This window comes from Dryas octopetala, chromosome 3, assembly GCF_963921425.1.
Source record: "Dryas octopetala chromosome 3, drDryOcto1.1, whole genome shotgun sequence".
Classification (NCBI taxonomy): domain Eukaryota; kingdom Viridiplantae; phylum Streptophyta; class Magnoliopsida; order Rosales; family Rosaceae; genus Dryas; species Dryas octopetala.
The window spans coordinates 18,671,188-18,689,462 of NC_141368.1; the positions used below are offsets into that span (position 1 = coordinate 18,671,188).

An 18,275-nucleotide genomic window follows, 5' to 3' on the forward strand; every position below is an offset into this window, starting at 1 on the left:
TTATGTCCCTATAGAGCAATACCTGGTGCTCATTTTATATATGCATGAAGACGTTGTCATATAGGATGAATATTTTATATTGCCGTATGCCAACATTTTGGTATAGGATTGTCATCATGTATCATCATATGGTATTCAAGTCTTGACTAAGCCCTGACGACTTGAGTGCTCATGAGAGGTGGTCTCATATGACAATTATTTAAAGTAAATGTAAGGTGTAGTGAAAATGTAAGATAAAGAGCGCAAATTATTGGGTATAAATAAAATTTCCCAGTTGAAAATTGGTTGAGATGTCCCAATACATTACATTATATATTGTAACCTAAGACTCTAAGAGTTTACATTCCGAATTTAATTTCATATGAGCCAAACTGTGTATATAAGTAATAGCTACTATTAGATCAACAAATCTGAGTTTGGAATTTAATAATTTAATTTTTATAGCTAGTTATGAATAGGAAAGTTTATTTCAAGGAAAGTGCATGCGAACAACTCAGCAGTAGACTGATAGTCTGATACTAAAGCTTTTTTTATTTTTTGAGAATTAAGTGCATTACAATTTCAAGAAGAAACTCTCTCTTAGACTCATCCACCTTCTAAACCCCAACCACGATTAGGCTAGGATAGCTAATCTGAGGTGTACCACTTCATCTACTTTCAATTTTGCCCCTTTATTGTATGCTTTTGCCGTTTTGCGACTCAAACCAATATTGAACACCATCATTCTCTACACTTTTGTTAAAAGTAGGACTAAATCTAATGTGCATTAGTTTAGACCACCACCACTACCATGACATCGAAGCATCAACATTAACAATAGAGGACAAAACATGCAATCACTGGCAACATTAAGTTGCAAATTGTGCAGGTTGATATCCTAACACATGCACGTTCAGCTTTCCCAAAAGAGCTTCAACAAAAAAAATACTCAGTATATGGAGATTCTCATTTCAGTTTAACAGATTGAACTTATACAAAGTCACAACTTGGTCCATCACAATATAGTATTGAATATGCCAGTAAATATCCGTATAAGGAGAGGAAAAGGAAAACAGAATCAGATTATATGAATACAACGTATTGCCATCATCTTATGACCATGGAAGAAAGTGCATTACGCACTTCAGCATTGAGAATAAATGCAGAAACGAGGACGGAGGGGGGAAGGGGGAGAAGAGATAAAAAAAAAAAAAAAAAAAAAAAAAAAAAAAAAAAAAAAAAAAAAAAGATTATGTTGCAAATTATATAGTGGATGAAACTTTTTATATACAACTGTGTGGGATGACTATGAGGCATCAAATTCTGAAAAAATATGGTGCAATAGCAACCAGCACTTCGTTCTCCATAAATGCTACTGACAGCACTCTATCTTCCTCAGATTGACCATGCTAACTGAGCTTATTACTTACCTAGCAAAAGCTCATTTGGATATAGAAGCACAGCTAATTTATTTAACTAGATATCTCTCTGGTTCTCTCTTTTTGGGGGGACACCTGAAGTCAGATATTGAATTAGGTTTGTTTCTCCGCAATTTGACTTTTAAGGAACTCCACCACTGAAAGCCGCTGCATTTCAAATAAAATGTTAAATCAATTTCTTCGAATCCAAACCACTTATCAAATGGAAGTCAAGCAGGGAAATCTTACCCTTTGCTCAAGACCAGTGTCTTCAGATTTTAATTTCAAAGATTCCAACAATTTTATGCCTTCTTCAAACCCATTAATTGCCACATCCTCGTCCCCCAGACCCCTGTCAACATCTGCAACTTTTGCTAATGAAACAGCTAGATCCAGAATCTGTAGTCATAAGAAGAAATGCACAAAGCCAAAGTTAGGAACCACAATGCATTTGGTATAAAAAAATTAATAAAAATGATCTTTTAAATTAAAACATTAAATGACTCTAATGGTAGATGAGTTTCAGTAATTAATCTGGGCCACAATTTATAAATAACAGAAAGTTCCATGGTTGTAATCAACCAAAAAATTGCTATGATCTCATTTCTTTTGGTTGATCAAGGCAAAGGGATCCAGAGAGGGAGAAAAGATAGGGGTTAGACGTCCACATTTAAAAAGCTATAGCTAGACATCTGAAAACAAAATAAGCTTCTCTAAAGTTCTTCAATGAACCTTCGGTTAAAGTTAAGAGTATTTAACACAAAATCAACTGGCAATTAGAATGTCTAATGTGAGACTTTATATTCTTAACACGCCTCCTCTTGTATGGAAGAATTGATGACGAAGAATGTCTGTGGTCAAATTGGGCCTAACGCATATATGAATTGTCCACTCTGACATGTAAAAGTTAGAGCATACAACTCAAAACCGATTGACAATAGATGTGGAGGCTTACAGTATTAAATATTATACTGCAAGGCATAGAATGTATGAAGTGGGACTTTATATTCTCAACGCCTTTCTTTTTCCATAAAATTAAATAAACTAACAAGACTCGAAATCAAAATAATGTTATTATTCTCTTATCCATGCTCTTCCTCAGACTTAAAATATAGCTAATTCTGATCATGATATCAGTCAGAGCTCAACGTTTTTTACCATTGGCCAGTGCTCCATCATACGAATATCATATATACATAAAGTGTGCTGACAAAACAGCAAGAAATTCCTACAGAAACTTAGGTCAGTCTCACTTACTCTCCCAGGACCATATCCATCACAAAGTTGGAGCCAACACATTATACAATACAGAAATCTTAACATCCTGCATGTATAGGTCTGATTTGGACCCCACATACATGGATGGCTGAAATTTGTGCAATTTCAACATAGATAGTATGAGAATCGCCTAACCTAACTTATTTAAATCCATGCTACATAAACTTTGCATTTTCAGTGTTCCTACCAACAAGTTTTTTTCACATTGAGGCATACTACAGCCTAATAGCAGTAATATTTGCTCAAAAAATTGATCCTAATTCAATACAATGGACCCTTTCCACTTGTGATTCTTGACTTAGATGTATATTCAGATTAACAAGCAAGATACAAAAATTTTTTAAAAAAATTATTATGCTTGAATATGAATATACAAACCAACACATCTGATGCCAGACCACAATGAGCTAAAGTGGTATCAATATGTCTCAAATGTATTTAAATGACATTAAATATAAAAAACAGAGTGTAACTAGTCATATTCATAAAATAATTTAAAGAAAAGAAACCTAATGATGACAACAAGGGGGGTGACGATCAAAAAATTGTTGCTGACCTGGGATGGAACATTTGGATCATGCTTGACAGCATCACGTCGAACATTCAATGACCGGAAGTAGCAAGATCTTGCAGCTTGCAGGTCTCCATCATAGTATTTAAGATCTCCAATTTTATTAAGTGAAATAGAAAGTGTATGGGTTATCTGTAAAAGAATTTAAAGAAAACCACAATATCAGGGCAAGCACAGGTCGTACATAATGTGGATATTACAGTAAAGGTTGGATGCAATAACCTCCTGATCATTTCTTGGCAGTTTTGAAAGAAATTCAACACTCTCCTCAAAATAATTGACTGCAGAACCAGCATCTCCCGTTGCTCGACTGAAAAAAAATTATATGATAAGTTAAAAGTCCACTCAAGAAAACACATCAGGAATCATTGTCAAATTTGTCATGAAGGCAGAAACAGTCTAGAATATGCATACCCAGAAAATACATTAAGCACTGCAGTGATTACTTAATGTTGAGATGGCCCTAAAGCTCAGATCATGTGCATCAGAATTAATCTCAAAGTTCTTTTGAGCAATCTTAGAAAGCTATCCTCAAATAGATAATATCCATACATTTAAACAACAGTGCGGTGATTACTTAATGTGCATGCAGACTTGATAATCCACTATTCCCTCAGTTCAGACTGTCAGTGCAGGGACAACCATAGGCTATATAGTGTTCAAACAATAATTTACCTTGTTGGTGACTGATTGGGGAGGGAGTTGTATGTGTTTAATGTATAGGCGAACTTAGAGATTCGATCTATTTTATTTATACATGTAGAATTTAGAAATGAATTCTTTGGCTAGCTATGATCATAGTAATGTAGGGTTTTTATTATTCGGGTTTAATTATTACTTATTTTGAGTATTTTATTAGGGTATCTTAGAACTTTTATAATTATGGGATTGCGTATATAAATTATAAAAGGCCCTGTTGTAATAAAGTTGGATACTTTGGCAAATTGATTGACAGTTTAGATATTGAAGTTAACCCTAATTCTTTGTTTCTTCTTCCCCAACATTTTTCTATATCTCTCCTCTTCATCTCTTTTTCTCTCTTCTTTTATTTCTTCCTGTGTCCTAAATTAGTAATGTCTTTTTTTAAAAAAAACACATTTTATTGATCCTAAATTAATATTAGAATCAAATTTTGATCCACCATCACCAAAATCATTAAAATCATCACCCATTCCATAGAACCCAACCACCAACTACCTTGGATGCATCAAGCATGCAACCCACATGCTGTCACCAAAAAGTTGCTGCCACTGCAACTGTCTTAGTTGTCATTAACTAGTGAAACTCCAGCCACTAACCTTGCTGTCGACCTCCACAAAAACCAAGCAGACACCAGTGCCAACCACCATCTTTGTTTGCATGCGCCACCAGCAACACCAAGCAAAGTTTTTTACAAAAGGTATCAAAGACATCAGAACAAGCGATCTACATGTTGGTGCAAAAATAGTTCAAAACCGCCGATACACTCTCCCACAAACTACATCGGCCTCACCGTCAATCACTGATGCTAACAAACCACTCCTCTTTTCTGTCAACCAAAACCATCCTTGATGTCAGAAGTCACCAATCTTCCCTGTGGTGCAGCTTTTGTCAACAACAGTTGTCCCACGTGCCCACACATGCTACCTAAGCCCTAGCTATCGTTGGTCTCACAAGCCTAGTCCAATTTGAACCAGTCCATGTTTTTTAAGTTCATGTCAAAACAGACTGGTTCTAACTAGATTTCATTGTTTCGTTTTGAGTTCTAATCAAACCTGGTATTAGCCTATTTTGACCAATCATGATTCATACCAAAACTAGTCCAGTTCAGCTCAATTCTATCTGAAATTGACCAAAACAAAACCAGTTCAGTCTGATATAGAAGTGGAGATATCTCCAGAGAAATGAGATTTGCGTTATTTGACTTCAAATACTTCAAAATAGTCTCAATTAAAGACTTTCTTCCATTTCTTTCCTACCCATCAAAACAAGAATTAAAAAAAAAAAAAAATTAAGAATCTTCTCTCTTCTCCACTTCTCTTCTTTTCTCTCATACCTGTTTCTTTTCTCCTTCCCTCCTAACTAAAATTGCCAAACACACTGAGAGAGATAGATAGAGAGAGAGAGAGAGAGAGAGACCCTACAGTTAGGCCCAAAACACAGGTTTATTTCGTGACACTATACTCCATGTGGTTTGCTAACACATGTAAATGACCAACATTTCAACAAATACAAAAGGTCACCACCCACAACTTTCAGTAAACCATAACATATGATGTGTTGTTTAGGACTGAGTTCTTTTTTCTTTGATGTGTTGTATTGTTTTCTTCGTATCAATAGCATATGATGGACTACTGTTTAGTACTCTTGTTTTTTAATAAATTTAATGTTTCTTATTAAAAAAAATTAAGTTAAGCTACTCAATGCACCTTGAAAATAACTGAAAGTATCAGCAAGAATGGAGTAAAGAGGGTTTTCTGGTCTTTTCACCAAGTATTTTTTTAAGAATCGAGAAAACATCACGTAGCACACATATGCCCTATTTTCTATCAAAACTAACCATTTCTTGTGACAGAAGAAACCACAGTAGTCTAAGTGTCACAAAAATAAAGCACAAATAAATTCTGTGTTTTGGGTCTTACGGCAGGGGATGTATATGTAATTTGCCCTTTCTTAATTTTTGGGAATGATCTATTTGGAAATAGAGTAAAGCAAGGTTTACAATGGAAGACAGGGGAAGATTTGTGTGTTTGGTTGGCAAATTTTGATGAAATCAATCAGTTCTCTTCTCCCTGTATACAAATGTCAGTTTTCATGCTTTATCACAACCTACACAGATATACTAATGAACTTAGAACTTTTTTTTGGCGGTGACAGGAAGAGAGAGACCAGAAAACTTGTTGACTTCAGAGAAACAGTATGGAAAGAAAAACAAAAATTCCAGAAGCATTCTAGCCTTCTAGGTCTCAGTTCCAAATTCCAATCCTGTAAGGCTTTCTCCATCTTTTTGGTATACTTAGAAGTTAGAACCAAACAAATAGATTGATAAAAACTGACATGCTTAGCTGGTGCTAGTAACTATCTGACATACCTCTTGTTTATTCTATATTCATGTACGAACACCATTGCAGGTAAACCATTCACACAAAGGCTAAGATACAGAACCAATCACTAAAATGATTAACCGTCCAAATGCATACCATGAAAAGTAAATCAGTGTAATTTATAAAATACATACATACATATATATATATATATGAGTATATAAAGAGAACGGAGGGAGAGAGAGGGGACAGACCAGCAGTCGCCAAGCATTCCAAGAACAGCTCCAAGCTGAGAGCACAACTCTGGCGTGTTACCCATCGTTTCTAACTGATCTCTGATGTCTTCTGCACATAGACTGAGTCTTGATTTCGCACTTTCTATGTTCTGGGCTCGGAATGCCTACACAGCATACAATAAATGACAGCACCAAAAAGTTAACCCAGCAAAGCAAGAAAAAGGAATGCAATACCAGGAACTCAAATCAAAGGCCATACAATACAATACTGACCCTCATGGCTTGTTGCACCAAAAAAGCACCTCTCTCCAAAGACACGTCTTCATATATAACTCTCTTGTTATTATCATTGTTGCTGTCATTCGCTGAATCTTGTTTATCCTCTGCATTATGAGCCCTCTTGATTCTGGCATGACCTTCGATGAAGCGATCCACCAAACCCTGAAGATTGGAGTCCGCCTCGATCTTTTGAATGTCAGCTCCACACAATGGACAGTCCTTGAATTTTGAAATACAAACTCTAAAACAACAAACCCAATTCAACACAAACGAGCAATTTAGAAAAGAAAAGAAACCCAATTCGAAAAAAAAGAACAAAATAAACAAGTAATCAAGAAAAGAAAAGAAACCCAATACAAAAACAATGAAATTTAAGAAAAATAAAAGAAACCTAATAAAGGAACAATGAAAATTCAGAGTATGGTATGGTTTGCCTGCAAAAGGAATGAGAACAAGGGACGCATTTGGCGGAGTCGAACAAAAGGGCGTGGCATATCATGCAGCTGAGAGGACCAAGCTTGAATGTCTGAGAATCGTAACCCAAGGGGCATTTTGGGGAAACTGTGGCGGTGTGATCAGCTGAGAACTCTTTCTTGCTCGGCTCTGCTGGTCGAGCGGCTTTCACGAATGGGCACACCGGTCTCATCTTCTTCTTCTTCTTCTTCTTTTTCTTCCTATCAGTTTCCTGTTGCTTCTCTTTCGATTGCTGAGCCTTGCTCAAGATACGACCACGTTTCGGTTCCTCTTTGCAGTCTTGCTCGATCTTCTTGGAATTGCGGATTCTGATATTTCTACGGTTGGTGATTATCCTCTGGCCTCAGCCCTCTGCCCAGTTTAATAGTTTATCCTGATATTTCTGTAATTCTGTTCAATCCATTTTACCATTTTTTTATTTCCACAAAGGGCCCTGGGTTTTTAGGTTTTTTCTTTCTTTGTTTTCTTACTCTCTAGACTTTTTGTTTTCTTCTATATTTTTCTATGGAGATGAAAATTTGTCCCCTAGACTTTGGCACAATAGGTCCACTTTTTTTTGTTTTTTTGTTTTTTAATTTTATATTGGTTTATGATTTTTTTTCCGTTCTATATTGATCCATTAACTTTGTGAGGTTTCTCATTATGATCCAAAACCGTCAACTTAATACAAATGACCGTATATTTTATTAATGTGTTGTGCATGTGAGGCACCATTGTGGTTTATTAATTTTTTACTTAGTTCTATATTGGTCCACTAATTCTATATTTAGTTTAATATTAGTCCACAACAACGCCCCACATGCGCGGCACATGACAAAAATAAATCGTCGTTTATACTAATTTGACGGTTTGGACCACAATGAAACACGTCACAAAGTTAGTGGACCACAATGGAACACATCACAAAGTTAATGGACTAATAAGGAAAAAAAAAACATGGACCAATATAAAACTAAGTAAAAAATAAATTGACTAATAGTGCAATTTCCTCTTTCTACAAATGTCAAAAGTCCTATCACATCAATTTGCTTTTCACATTAGAAGAATAGTTAGCTACATATTCCTTTCTCCATTCTCTCTCTCCACTCCATACTCTTTTTTCATTAATTAGTTTCATGATCAGAATAGTTCTTTTTTAAAATTATCTTCTAAATAATCATCTCTGTAAAAAATCAATCAAATAAAAAATAATTTAGTCATTTAACTATTATAAAATAAAAAACTAGTTTTGATAATAGTTGTTACCTCTAAAAAACAAGGCAGGGATTGCCGAGACTTTAGTTAGAAATACCGCAATCCTAGTTTAATGATTTGGACGTGTCACTATTCTCGACTGAAAAACCGTAATAGAAAGATGTGAATTGCTATTTTGGGCCGAGCCTACTAACTTCTAATCAAAACAATTGCAATCGAGTAAGGAACAAAAGCTCGCTAAGGTCCTACTCGCCTTGATCTTCAAGAACTTTAATCACTTAATTGTTTCAATAACTCGATATTCGAATTCGTAAGTACGTAAAATTGTAGCTTGAGTAAAAGGATGAATTGCAAAATAATGAATCTCAATGAAAAATGTATGAACGATATGATTATCTCTAAACTTAGTAACAATACGAGTTCTTATGACAAATCTCATGAAAGAAAATAACCAACTAAAAGAAATCAATACTAAGAGAAAATCTTAGCAAAGCCAAAAACAAATAACTAGGTCTAAAGAACTAGAACAAGATTGAAAACTGAATCTACAAGAAATCTGGAACTTGAGTTGTTGAAAAGCTTATGCTTGATTTGTGAGATGTGTTAAGAGAGATTTCTGAATGTTGATGCTTCCTTTATATAGTGATCGGCCTCCTAGGGTTGGGAAAACCCTTTTCCTTATTGATTTTGGACTCCTTCTCCTCCTTTCTTCACGCCAAAGCAACTTATCCTTGCCTTATCTGATCTAAAAATCCTAGTTTGCCAAGGACTCTCGGCGGCATCTGGACTTTCCTTTTAATTAACTTTGACTTGGGCCTTGACTCTTAGGCTCGCTTTTACAAAAAAAAGGTTGGGCTTTATTAATAAAACATGGGTCTGCCCGTACTCTTGACCCAAAACCAATTTATGGTATAAACAACAGTATAAAAACTTAAAAATATAATACAAGAAATATCTAAAACTTTAGTGTTATCACTGATATATACTTCTTTGTTTGACAATGCTTATACAGGTTTTGATTATACATAATGGAATGGTCAGTTTGTTGGCGGTCACATTGAAGGCAAGTTGGAGCACCCTAAGTTTGCCTCTTAGTCTTTCTTTGAGTGGTTCTAGCTTTTCCAAGCGTTTTTCATTCTCAGGTTACTACTTGAAAGTTTTTTTATCTCAGGTTATTACATATAACTTACACATGTGTCTCATTTTACCTTGTTCCGTCAATACCTCCGAATGCTGATATGGCGTGCTGGATGTGTGTCGTATCACATCTTTTCTTTTATTTTTGGATTTTTGCTATTTTTCTATTTTTATAAACTTTAAAAATTAATTAAAAATAGCCTCGGACTCAGAAAATTCTTACGAACTTGTCTTGACTAGTACTAATTTCTTTGGGGTCAAAATACCAATTGTCCCTTTGAGTGTTTCCAAAAAATTTGAGAAGTCTCAATTTATTTCTAGAAAATTAAGCAAAATTTCCATCGATTAAATAAATTCTAGAATTTCCGTAAATTCTCGGACGAATTCTCAAAAATATTTTGGAAACTACCAAAAACTTGTTTTAGAGAATTTTTTCGAGACTTAAACAAAAATTCTAAAATTTATATTATAGAGAGAAATTTATTTTCCACTAAGACCAGGAGGTCTTTTGAGTAGCAAGAGTTCACGAGAAAGGTATTGTTAGTTTTTAGAAGACCAACGATGCAGACTTCGTATTTTTTTGAGTTCGGGAGATTATTCTATGAATTTCTAAAGAGTCTAGAGTATTTTAATTTTCTAGAAATAAATTTGAACTTTCCAAATTTTATGAAAACACTCAGAGGGAAAATTGGTATTTTGACCCCATAGTAAATTAGTACTAGTCAAGACAAGTTCGTAGGAATTTTTTCGTGTATTTTTCTGAGTCCGGAGCTATTTTTATTTAATTTTCAAAGTTTATAAAAATAGGAAAATAGAAAAAATCCGAAAAGAAAAGAAAAGATGTGACACATGGCGCACATCCAGCGCTCCACGTCAGCATTAACAGTGACGTTTGCATTTTTGACGGAAGTGCTGACGGAACAAGGTAAAATGAAACATGGGTGTAAGTTATATGTGGTAACCTATGACAAAAAAAACTTTTAGGTGGTAATCTGGGAAGGAAAAATAATTTTGGGTGGTAAATCGTAAAATAAACCTATAATATTTCGGATATTTTTTATCATTATCTGATTATTTTAGAAGTTCGGGTTAATTCGAGATGGCCAGGCCATTTGTTTTTGGGCAAGGTCCTAGCCGATTTCACTTTGAAGAATTTTGGGTCAAGAACCTAGAGTGTGCGGAGATAGTAAATGAGGGTTGAGGCTTACATGGTGCTGGAATTTTTTCATGCAACTGCTAAACATGCAACATGGGAATCGAGTGGTAGGAATTTTTGATGATTTGAGGGGTGTTCTTGGCATATTTTACAGATTTTTAATGTTATCAGGTGCTCAAAATTTGGAACTTGTGCTGCATTGTATTGAGCGGACATGAATATTGGAGGTGACATTGAGCAAGCTCTTAATTAGCAAATGCCACCGTCCAAGGAACTCGGGGTGGATGGACTTCTGACTCTATTTCTTCAAAAATATTGGAGCATTAATGTGGGAGATGATATAGTGGTTGAATTGTGTGTTTACAGGTTCTCAATAGTGACCTACATATGGACGACTTGAATCGTACACTATTATACCTTATTCCCCAAGTTACAGCCCCAAATGGCCAAAGAGATAGCTTGGCCAAAGAGTTTTTGAATGTCACAGTTTTCAGGGAGTCTGTTTATTGTAAGTTCTTAGTGTTTGCCTTCACTATGGTTTATAACATTTAAGCATTTAGTGGGCAAAAATATGATTCTTGAGATGTAAATGTGATTATATATGCTCCTTATAACAAATAGTTCAATTTTCAACAATTGTAATTTGTAGCGCATATTTGAGAGTTTCAGTACTTTTTTACTTAGTACTCAAAAAATTTGAGCTTTGCTTGTTTGGGACAGTGAACACTGCATCAAATTTTTTATTTGTTTTGGGACATCCGAGGGAGGGAGGGGTAGATCCCTCGGTCCAATTTAGTCTTTTATCTTCTCTGTAAATTTGACCTTGTATTATGGGCCAGTTTTATGTTAATTATGTGGCTGGCATGGTCAGTTCAAAACTTTTGTATACTGCCCTTGTGCATCCCATTCTATTGTAGGCAAATTACAACTTACACTATTGAGGAATTTCACAACTTGCATCCTATTGTTTTAATTTTTTTAATTTAATATCTAACGTTTTGATTTACTTACAATTGATTACTGTCGTCTGTCTGACTATCTAATCAGACGTTAATTGATGATATGGACAATTACGGGTCCCACATTTTGTTGACTTGTAAGGTCGAACGATCTCTCAAATTGCCCCATGAGAAGTGCTTAAGTAGTTTGATATGAATTCTTGGTTTTTGATCAACCTCCCAAAATCCATATCAAACTTGATGTAATGGAAATGCACATGCAAAGAGGTTATTCGGCCTTACATGTTGACAAAAATGTAGAACCCGCAACTTTCAAGTCATCAATTAACATATACTTAGACAGTTAGAAATATGGAATTAGTTAATTGTAAGTTGATCTACTAACCTCAAGAGTGTAAATTATAATTTGCTCTTCTATTTTAATATTAAATTTCTATCCAAATCATTGTAGTCAATGCTGTGCTTAGAGCCTTAGAGCTTGTTTAATTCTTCCACTTGCAAAATGGTATCTACACATGTTGCTCATCAAATGGAAGAGAAGGAAGAGGAAGAAATTTTTTTTTTCACAGAGCAACAGCAGAGTCAAAATGTAAATTTGAGGTGGGCTAAACTTTCAAGTTATTTTATTTTTTCTAGTAAAAAAATGGTGTATAAATTGTGGCTTTTTTCTTTCAGTGAACAAATTCTACTTATATTCTTCAACACAAGTCACAACAGCAATTAAAGCCTAAATTTGAGATTTAAAGAAATTAGCTTTAAACCCTTAATTTGAAATTGAAAATTTTAGTCCCTAAATTATGAAATTAAAAGAATAAAAAATAGCTGGGTGAGGGTAACCAATTGAAGAACAAAATAATGGAGGGAAGCTAAGAACAGGGTGGGAATGCCCAAAGGGTCTATGGGTTTTTGGGGTGGTGATCTAGAGAAGAAGAAAGGGGTAAAATCAAAAGATGAAGTTTAGAAGAAGACAGAAGAAGAAAGGTGTTATCTCCATGACTTGCAAGGTGTTATCGCCAGCTTAAGAACAAACCATACCCAAAATCACGATATTGCCATGGTGTTCCTCCTGATCGTATGATCAGAATTTATGATTTTGGAGTGAAAAGGTGTTGATAAGTGTCCTGTCTGCACCCATCTTGTGAGTTGGGATGAAGAAAATGTTTCGAGTGAGGCACTTGAGGCAGCTAGCATTCCCTATAGTCAAAACAAGAATTCTTATCAAGTCAGCACAGGTCACAATGAGAATATGAACAGTTTCAGTGAAAATTATCACCTTTAGTCACCTTCAACTCTGTAGTGGTCTGGGCATAGCCCCTTCTCTCTCATAAATTCCCATTGAGATCTTTCGTGGTCCTTAGGCATGACATGAGTTAATTGATGATCTTTCCTGCGATTCTAGAGGTAACTGCTCCAATCTAATTTGGTCCGTGATTGAAGCTCCAAAGTTGAAGCATGTGTTCGGGACATGATATAACATCCCGAGCATTGAGGTACTGCTCGAGCCTAAGCATGTGCTCAGGGTTGGAGTCATAGGAATGCCTCTAGCATCAAGCTAGTGCTTTGGTTCAGTCAGTGCTTGCTCATGATGAGAACAACCCGAGCATCCAGGGCTAGGGTCAAGCTGGTAATTGCTCTTCTGCTTGAACCTCAGGACTATACTAGCACCACATGACTCGCTCTGATTGGTGATTGATTTGCTAAGGATGCTCCAAAATAGGTGCAGCTTTGCAGCTGCCTGGTTGCTCTCTCATTGTTAAATATTCATCAACCTCAGCATGAATACCAAATCTAAGCAGTATTTGTTGCAACTTAAGAGCTGCAGCTTCTACAGGACTCTTAACCCGCTTTTTTCCAAACCCAAGGACAAGTGCATGGTGAGTAACCATATTAGGGACGATACCATGTTCAATCATCATACTTATCAAGTTGCATGCCTCGTCCAAGTTTCCAACACTACAAAATCCATGAATGAGAGTGTTGTACAGTATCACGTCAGGATGTAATCCAATATCAAGCATCTTGTGAAATAAAACACTGGCTTCTTCTATTCGGCGTTCTCTGCAGTATCCATTGAGAAGAGCACTGCATGTCACTACATCAGGTTTCACATTATGCTCACTCATGTAGAACCACACAAAGAAGGCTTCCTCAAAGTTCCCCTTCTTGGAAAACCCATCTATAATGTTGGTGAATGTGACTACATCCACAGAGAAACCCCTTTTGATAAGCTCCAACAAAATTTCTTTTGCCTCATCGACAAATCCCCTTGTTATAAGACTATGAATGAGAGTGTTATATGTCACAACATCAGGTGAAACATTAGAAGTATTCATCATATCTAAAAGCCCAAAAACTTTTTGTACGTGTCCCTTCCTTCCAAAGCCATCCATTAAGGTGTTATACGCAACAATATCAGGTAGCACACCATCGGAAATCATTTTTTGAAACAAATATTCTGCCATTTCCATGTTTCCAGACTTGCAATAAGTATCAATCAGCGACGTGTATGTGGCAACAGATGGTGTAATTCCACTTTTTAGCATTTTTCCAAAATACTGGAAAGCTCTATCAGTGTCTTTCACTTTGCAGTATCCACCAATTATAGTAGAGTAACAAAAACAATCTGGTAGCAAGCCCAACTCAGACAACTCAACAAACAGACTAGAAACTTCAACCATGTTACCATCCGTACATAACTTCGAAATAAAGCTATTGTACAGAAAAATATTAAGGGGACGATTGAAAGTCTTCAATATATTAATTGCTATCCCTGTCTGTCCCACTTTACAGTGACCATCAATAACTGAAGTAATTAAAACTGAATCAGGAGAGATACCCAACTGAGTCATCTTAAACAATAAGGTAGTGGCTTCATTTAAATAAGACATCTTGCAAAGTGAATCAATAATGATTGTATATGAAACAACATCAGGTTGAATCCCATAATTTTTCATTTCCAAGAGCAACTTCCAACCACTTTCTAGGTCACCCTCACTACAGTACTGATTAATGAATAAACTCATTATAGAAGCATTTAAACCCATTCCTCTTGTCCTCATAACTTCCAGAAAATCCCATGCAAAGTCCAACTGCTTTGACCCTAATAATGCCCTCAGCAGGGTGTTACAAACCCCAATTGAAGGAAAGATGTTTAGGTGCTCCATTTGACATGTTACTTTTAGAGCCATGTTCACCATACCTTCCTTAATATAATTATTGACAAGCATGCTACATACAGTTTCTAAAACCCTTCTTTCACTATGGATTTCATAAAGGACTGCAAGCAATGAATTACATGACTCCTCATCACCATGATTTCTCACAAGATGCAGTATCAGGTCCACCGCTCTATGATTCATGTTCCCAGAAACCAAAATATGTATCATTCTACATATGGTCTGTATTGTATGCTTGGATCCAGAGCAACATTCTGACCACTTGAAGAAGTGTAGAGCAAGTTTAGCATCCAAACTCTCCTCAAACAGATCATTCAAAATCTGTGTTATGTTGAACTGATTCAGATAGATATTATACCCATCTTGAGAACCCAGATTCCATCCACGCTTTGCTAGTATTAACATGATTCTTTTCATTTCATCATCATCTGGTCTCTGATTACTGGAAGAAAAGTATCTAGTGTCAAGAGACTCACCAACATCTTTTCCACCAAAATAAAGTTCATTCTGTTTGCTAAATTCAGTTGGAATGCATTTTGCATAAACACCATTATCAGCAGAAATGGTATCTTCAAGCCTTGAGATTTCATCCTCTGACAGAGATATGGAAGATAGTGCTAAATTCCCAGAAGAATAATATTTCAGTGTATTTCTTCTCCTGAATATCAGCTTCAAATGAGTTGCGTACACATTGATGATTGATGACAAACCCTTCATTAACAACCTCAAAGAGTGAAATAGCTGTAGGAAGCGCAAAAAGAGGAAAATAAAATAAAAACAAAAAATGTTTACCAATGGGAATTGTAGTATACCCTTCCGGAAGATATTAAAGATGAATTTAAAACAAACAAAAACCTGTAAAATGGGAAACTCTTGTATACAACCGTAGTACACAACCCCCTCTCACATTCAAACCTGATCACATGATCAGTTGTGAGAGGGGGTTGGAATTGTATACAATGGTTGTATAAGGAATTTCCCCCATGAATCACTGCCAACTGTTTTTCTCACAAAGTATGTTCTAGAAAACAAATTCATTGTGGTGAACATAAGGATACTATAGAGATATGATGGCAGAACATAATTAATTGTTATTCCACAAATCATGCATATAAGTGTGAGAGTGTGTGTGTTTCCGTGCACACGCATACATGAACTTCATGATGGAACATAATTCAGGCTAGGAAAGACCGGAGCAAATGAATGCTTTCAACCTAATATTCATCAAAGGCTAAATGACCAAAAAAAAAAAAACAAGGGATTCAGCCATTCATATGTGTGGAACATCTTCTCCTAACATGACTTTTGCATGCAAAAGATTTAAACCAAAAAAAAAAACATGGTGCAACACAAACTCAAAATAAAATTTTAAACTTTAAATGTTAAAGAGTAGCCATTTTATGATTTTTTTTTTTGGGTGTTGGTTTCTTCAACCTCACAATCCACAAATTGAAGTACATTATTTATTGGTAGGCATTTGGAGCAAAATCCCTTTGAGGCATTTCATCGAATAGATGATGAGGCCTTGCATAAAATGACCACAAGATGAGATTATGAGCAACGACATGGTCTTGGGTTTTGCTGTTGAGTTGAATTTAAAGAAGAGGGAGAAGAAAGAAAGCTTACCAGTAACGCCTTTGCGGTGTTTGGGATGCGAAGATTGGTTGGGTGCATTTGTTGTTGTATCTACTGCTAGTCTGCTGCCTCTGCGGCTCTGCCTGCTGGAGGAGATGAAGTTTATGATTTTCATTTGTGTTTCGTCGAACCAATTACTTGGGGAGTAATTGACTTTGAATAACTTCCATTTATTTCATTCATCGTCTTGTTTCTTCTTCACGGTTGAGCAAGTTGATGTTTCAGTGTTTCAACTTTGAACCCTGGACGTTTATATAGTCAAAACAATTGACATCGTTAGTGTGTGTTTTGTTTTGGACATCGTTAGTGTGTTAAATTAGCAAAAACACCACTGGTCAAAAAAAAAAAAAAAAAAAGCCAAAACACCCAAAAATAGTATCTTTTTTTTTTGGTCAGATAAAATAAGTATCTTTTTCATTTATTGAAAAAATAGCATCAAAAAACAGTTTTGATCCCTGTGTTTTATTTTATACTCCAAAAACATATTTAGTTTTTGTGTTTTATGTTGTTTGCAATCTTCGAATAATTTTAACAAAATTCAAAATTTTCAATTTGGGGACAAATTATCCATTTGTTTTTAAGAAAAACTTTGTTGAGGAATTGAAAGACCATGTTATGGGCCATTTCTAGAACTTATTTCAATTTTCATTTCTGTATTTATTTGTTAAAGGAATTGAGGCTCGCAAACTTTTTTTTGTTTGAACTTTAAGTTTGGCAATTCTTTGAATTTTTGGTTGAAAATCAAATTCAAGGTTACATATATGATTTTCGTTCATTCTTAAGGAAAACTTGTGAGTTTAAACAAGTTATTACTTTCAATTTTAAAAATTTTTTAATGTTTGGTGCAAAATGTTTTAAGATTGCAAACAATATAAAACACGGAAATCAAATGCAGAGTTTTGAAACCATTGGGACCAAAATCATTTTTTTCCCCACTTATTTTTAGGCTCTACGAAGGGCTTAAAACCTTTTTATTTTTTTTATTTTTTAACTTTTCTTGACGTCATGTTGTTCAAACGTGCAAGTATTTTTTTTTCTTAGTTATTGGAGTTGAATATGAGTTATTATAGGGTTTATAGGGATTTATGGGATTATTATGGAAGGGCTGAGTATTGTTTTAGCTAGAGCTTAGGATTTATCTCTCGGTTGTAGGGCACCCAAAACCTGAGAGCTAAACCAAAATTGAGAACTAAACCCTAAGCGACCAACGAAATGCAAAATCAAAATTAAAACCAAACTCATTGAGTGAAATAAATATAATCCTTACAAAGTTATATTGGTATTTATTTGAATATGGCTTTGTATGTTTTAGGGTTTAGGCCTCTAGGATTTGCAGAATTTATGATCTACGGCTTTAGCTCTAAATCTTAGAGAGTAAACCATAAACTCTAAGCTCTAAAAGGAATTCGAAAATCAATTTAACAAAAAGTGTAACTTTCTTTGCATTACACTTTATTTCATAGAGTTATGTTACACCTTATTGAATTGGTGTAGTATTTGTTATAGTGTTTGGGTCTTTAGAAATTACAGTTTACAATTTATGATTTAGGGCTTAGCTCTAAATCTTAGAGATGAAACTTTAACCTTAAGCACTAAAAGGTATCCCAAAGTTAATTTAACCAAAACTATAACTCCTTCAGAGTCACATTTTACTTGATTTATGATTTAAAACCTGATCTGTGACAAATTTACATTTTAGTTTAAAGTAAATGATAAAATGTTCACTTTGGAGTCCCTCATGATAAAATAACTTACTTAAA

The 18,275-nt window shown here is 35.1% G+C and overlaps 2 protein-coding genes across 2 annotated transcripts; both read right to left on the minus strand.

The window, feature by feature from the left end:
* Positions 1-1,195: 1,195 nt before the first annotated feature.
* On the minus strand, positions 1,196-7,608 carry LOC147291564 (zinc ion binding protein). Its single transcript, XM_086236979.1, has 7 exons — positions 7,219-7,608; positions 6,779-7,025; positions 6,524-6,669; positions 3,469-3,556; positions 3,232-3,378; positions 1,647-1,796; positions 1,196-1,565 (listed from the first exon to the last, which is right to left on the minus strand). The coding sequence occupies exons 1-7, from the start codon at positions 7,428-7,430 to the stop codon at positions 1,512-1,514; spliced, it is 1,044 nt and encodes a 347-aa protein (XP_086093105.1). The 5' UTR covers positions 7,431-7,608; the 3' UTR covers positions 1,196-1,511.
* Positions 7,609-12,355: 4,747 nt separating this feature from the next.
* On the minus strand, positions 12,356-16,722 carry LOC147291565 (Pentatricopeptide repeat (PPR) superfamily protein). Its single transcript, XM_086237913.1, has 3 exons — positions 16,507-16,722; positions 12,978-15,621; positions 12,356-12,898 (listed from the first exon to the last, which is right to left on the minus strand). The coding sequence occupies exons 1-2, from the start codon at positions 16,552-16,554 to the stop codon at positions 13,402-13,404; spliced, it is 2,268 nt and encodes a 755-aa protein (XP_086094039.1). The 5' UTR covers positions 16,555-16,722; the 3' UTR covers positions 12,356-12,898; positions 12,978-13,401.
* Between the last annotated feature and the right edge of the window lie 1,553 nt (positions 16,723-18,275).

Bases quoted from the DNA above. Each gene is read 5' to 3' on its own strand.
- LOC147291564 (XM_086236979.1), bottom strand. From the start codon at position 7,430: ATGAGACCGGTGTGCCCATTCGTGAAAGCCGCTCGACCAGCAGAGCCG. The intron at 3,557-6,523 runs GTCTGTCCCCTC...ATTTTTTTTCAG, and splicing joins GGAATGCTTGGCGACTGCTG to TCGAGCAACGGGAGATGCTG. The intron at 1,566-1,646 runs GTAAGATTTCCC...TTTGAAATGCAG, and splicing joins ACACTGGTCTTGAGCAAAGG to CGGCTTTCAGTGGTGGAGTT.
- LOC147291565 (XM_086237913.1), bottom strand. From the start codon at position 16,554: ATGCACCCAACCAATCTTCGCATCCCAAACACCGCAAAGGCGTTACTG. The intron at 15,622-16,506 runs GTAAGCTTTCTT...CGCTTCCTACAG, and splicing joins ACACCGCAAAGGCGTTACTG to CTATTTCACTCTTTGAGGTT.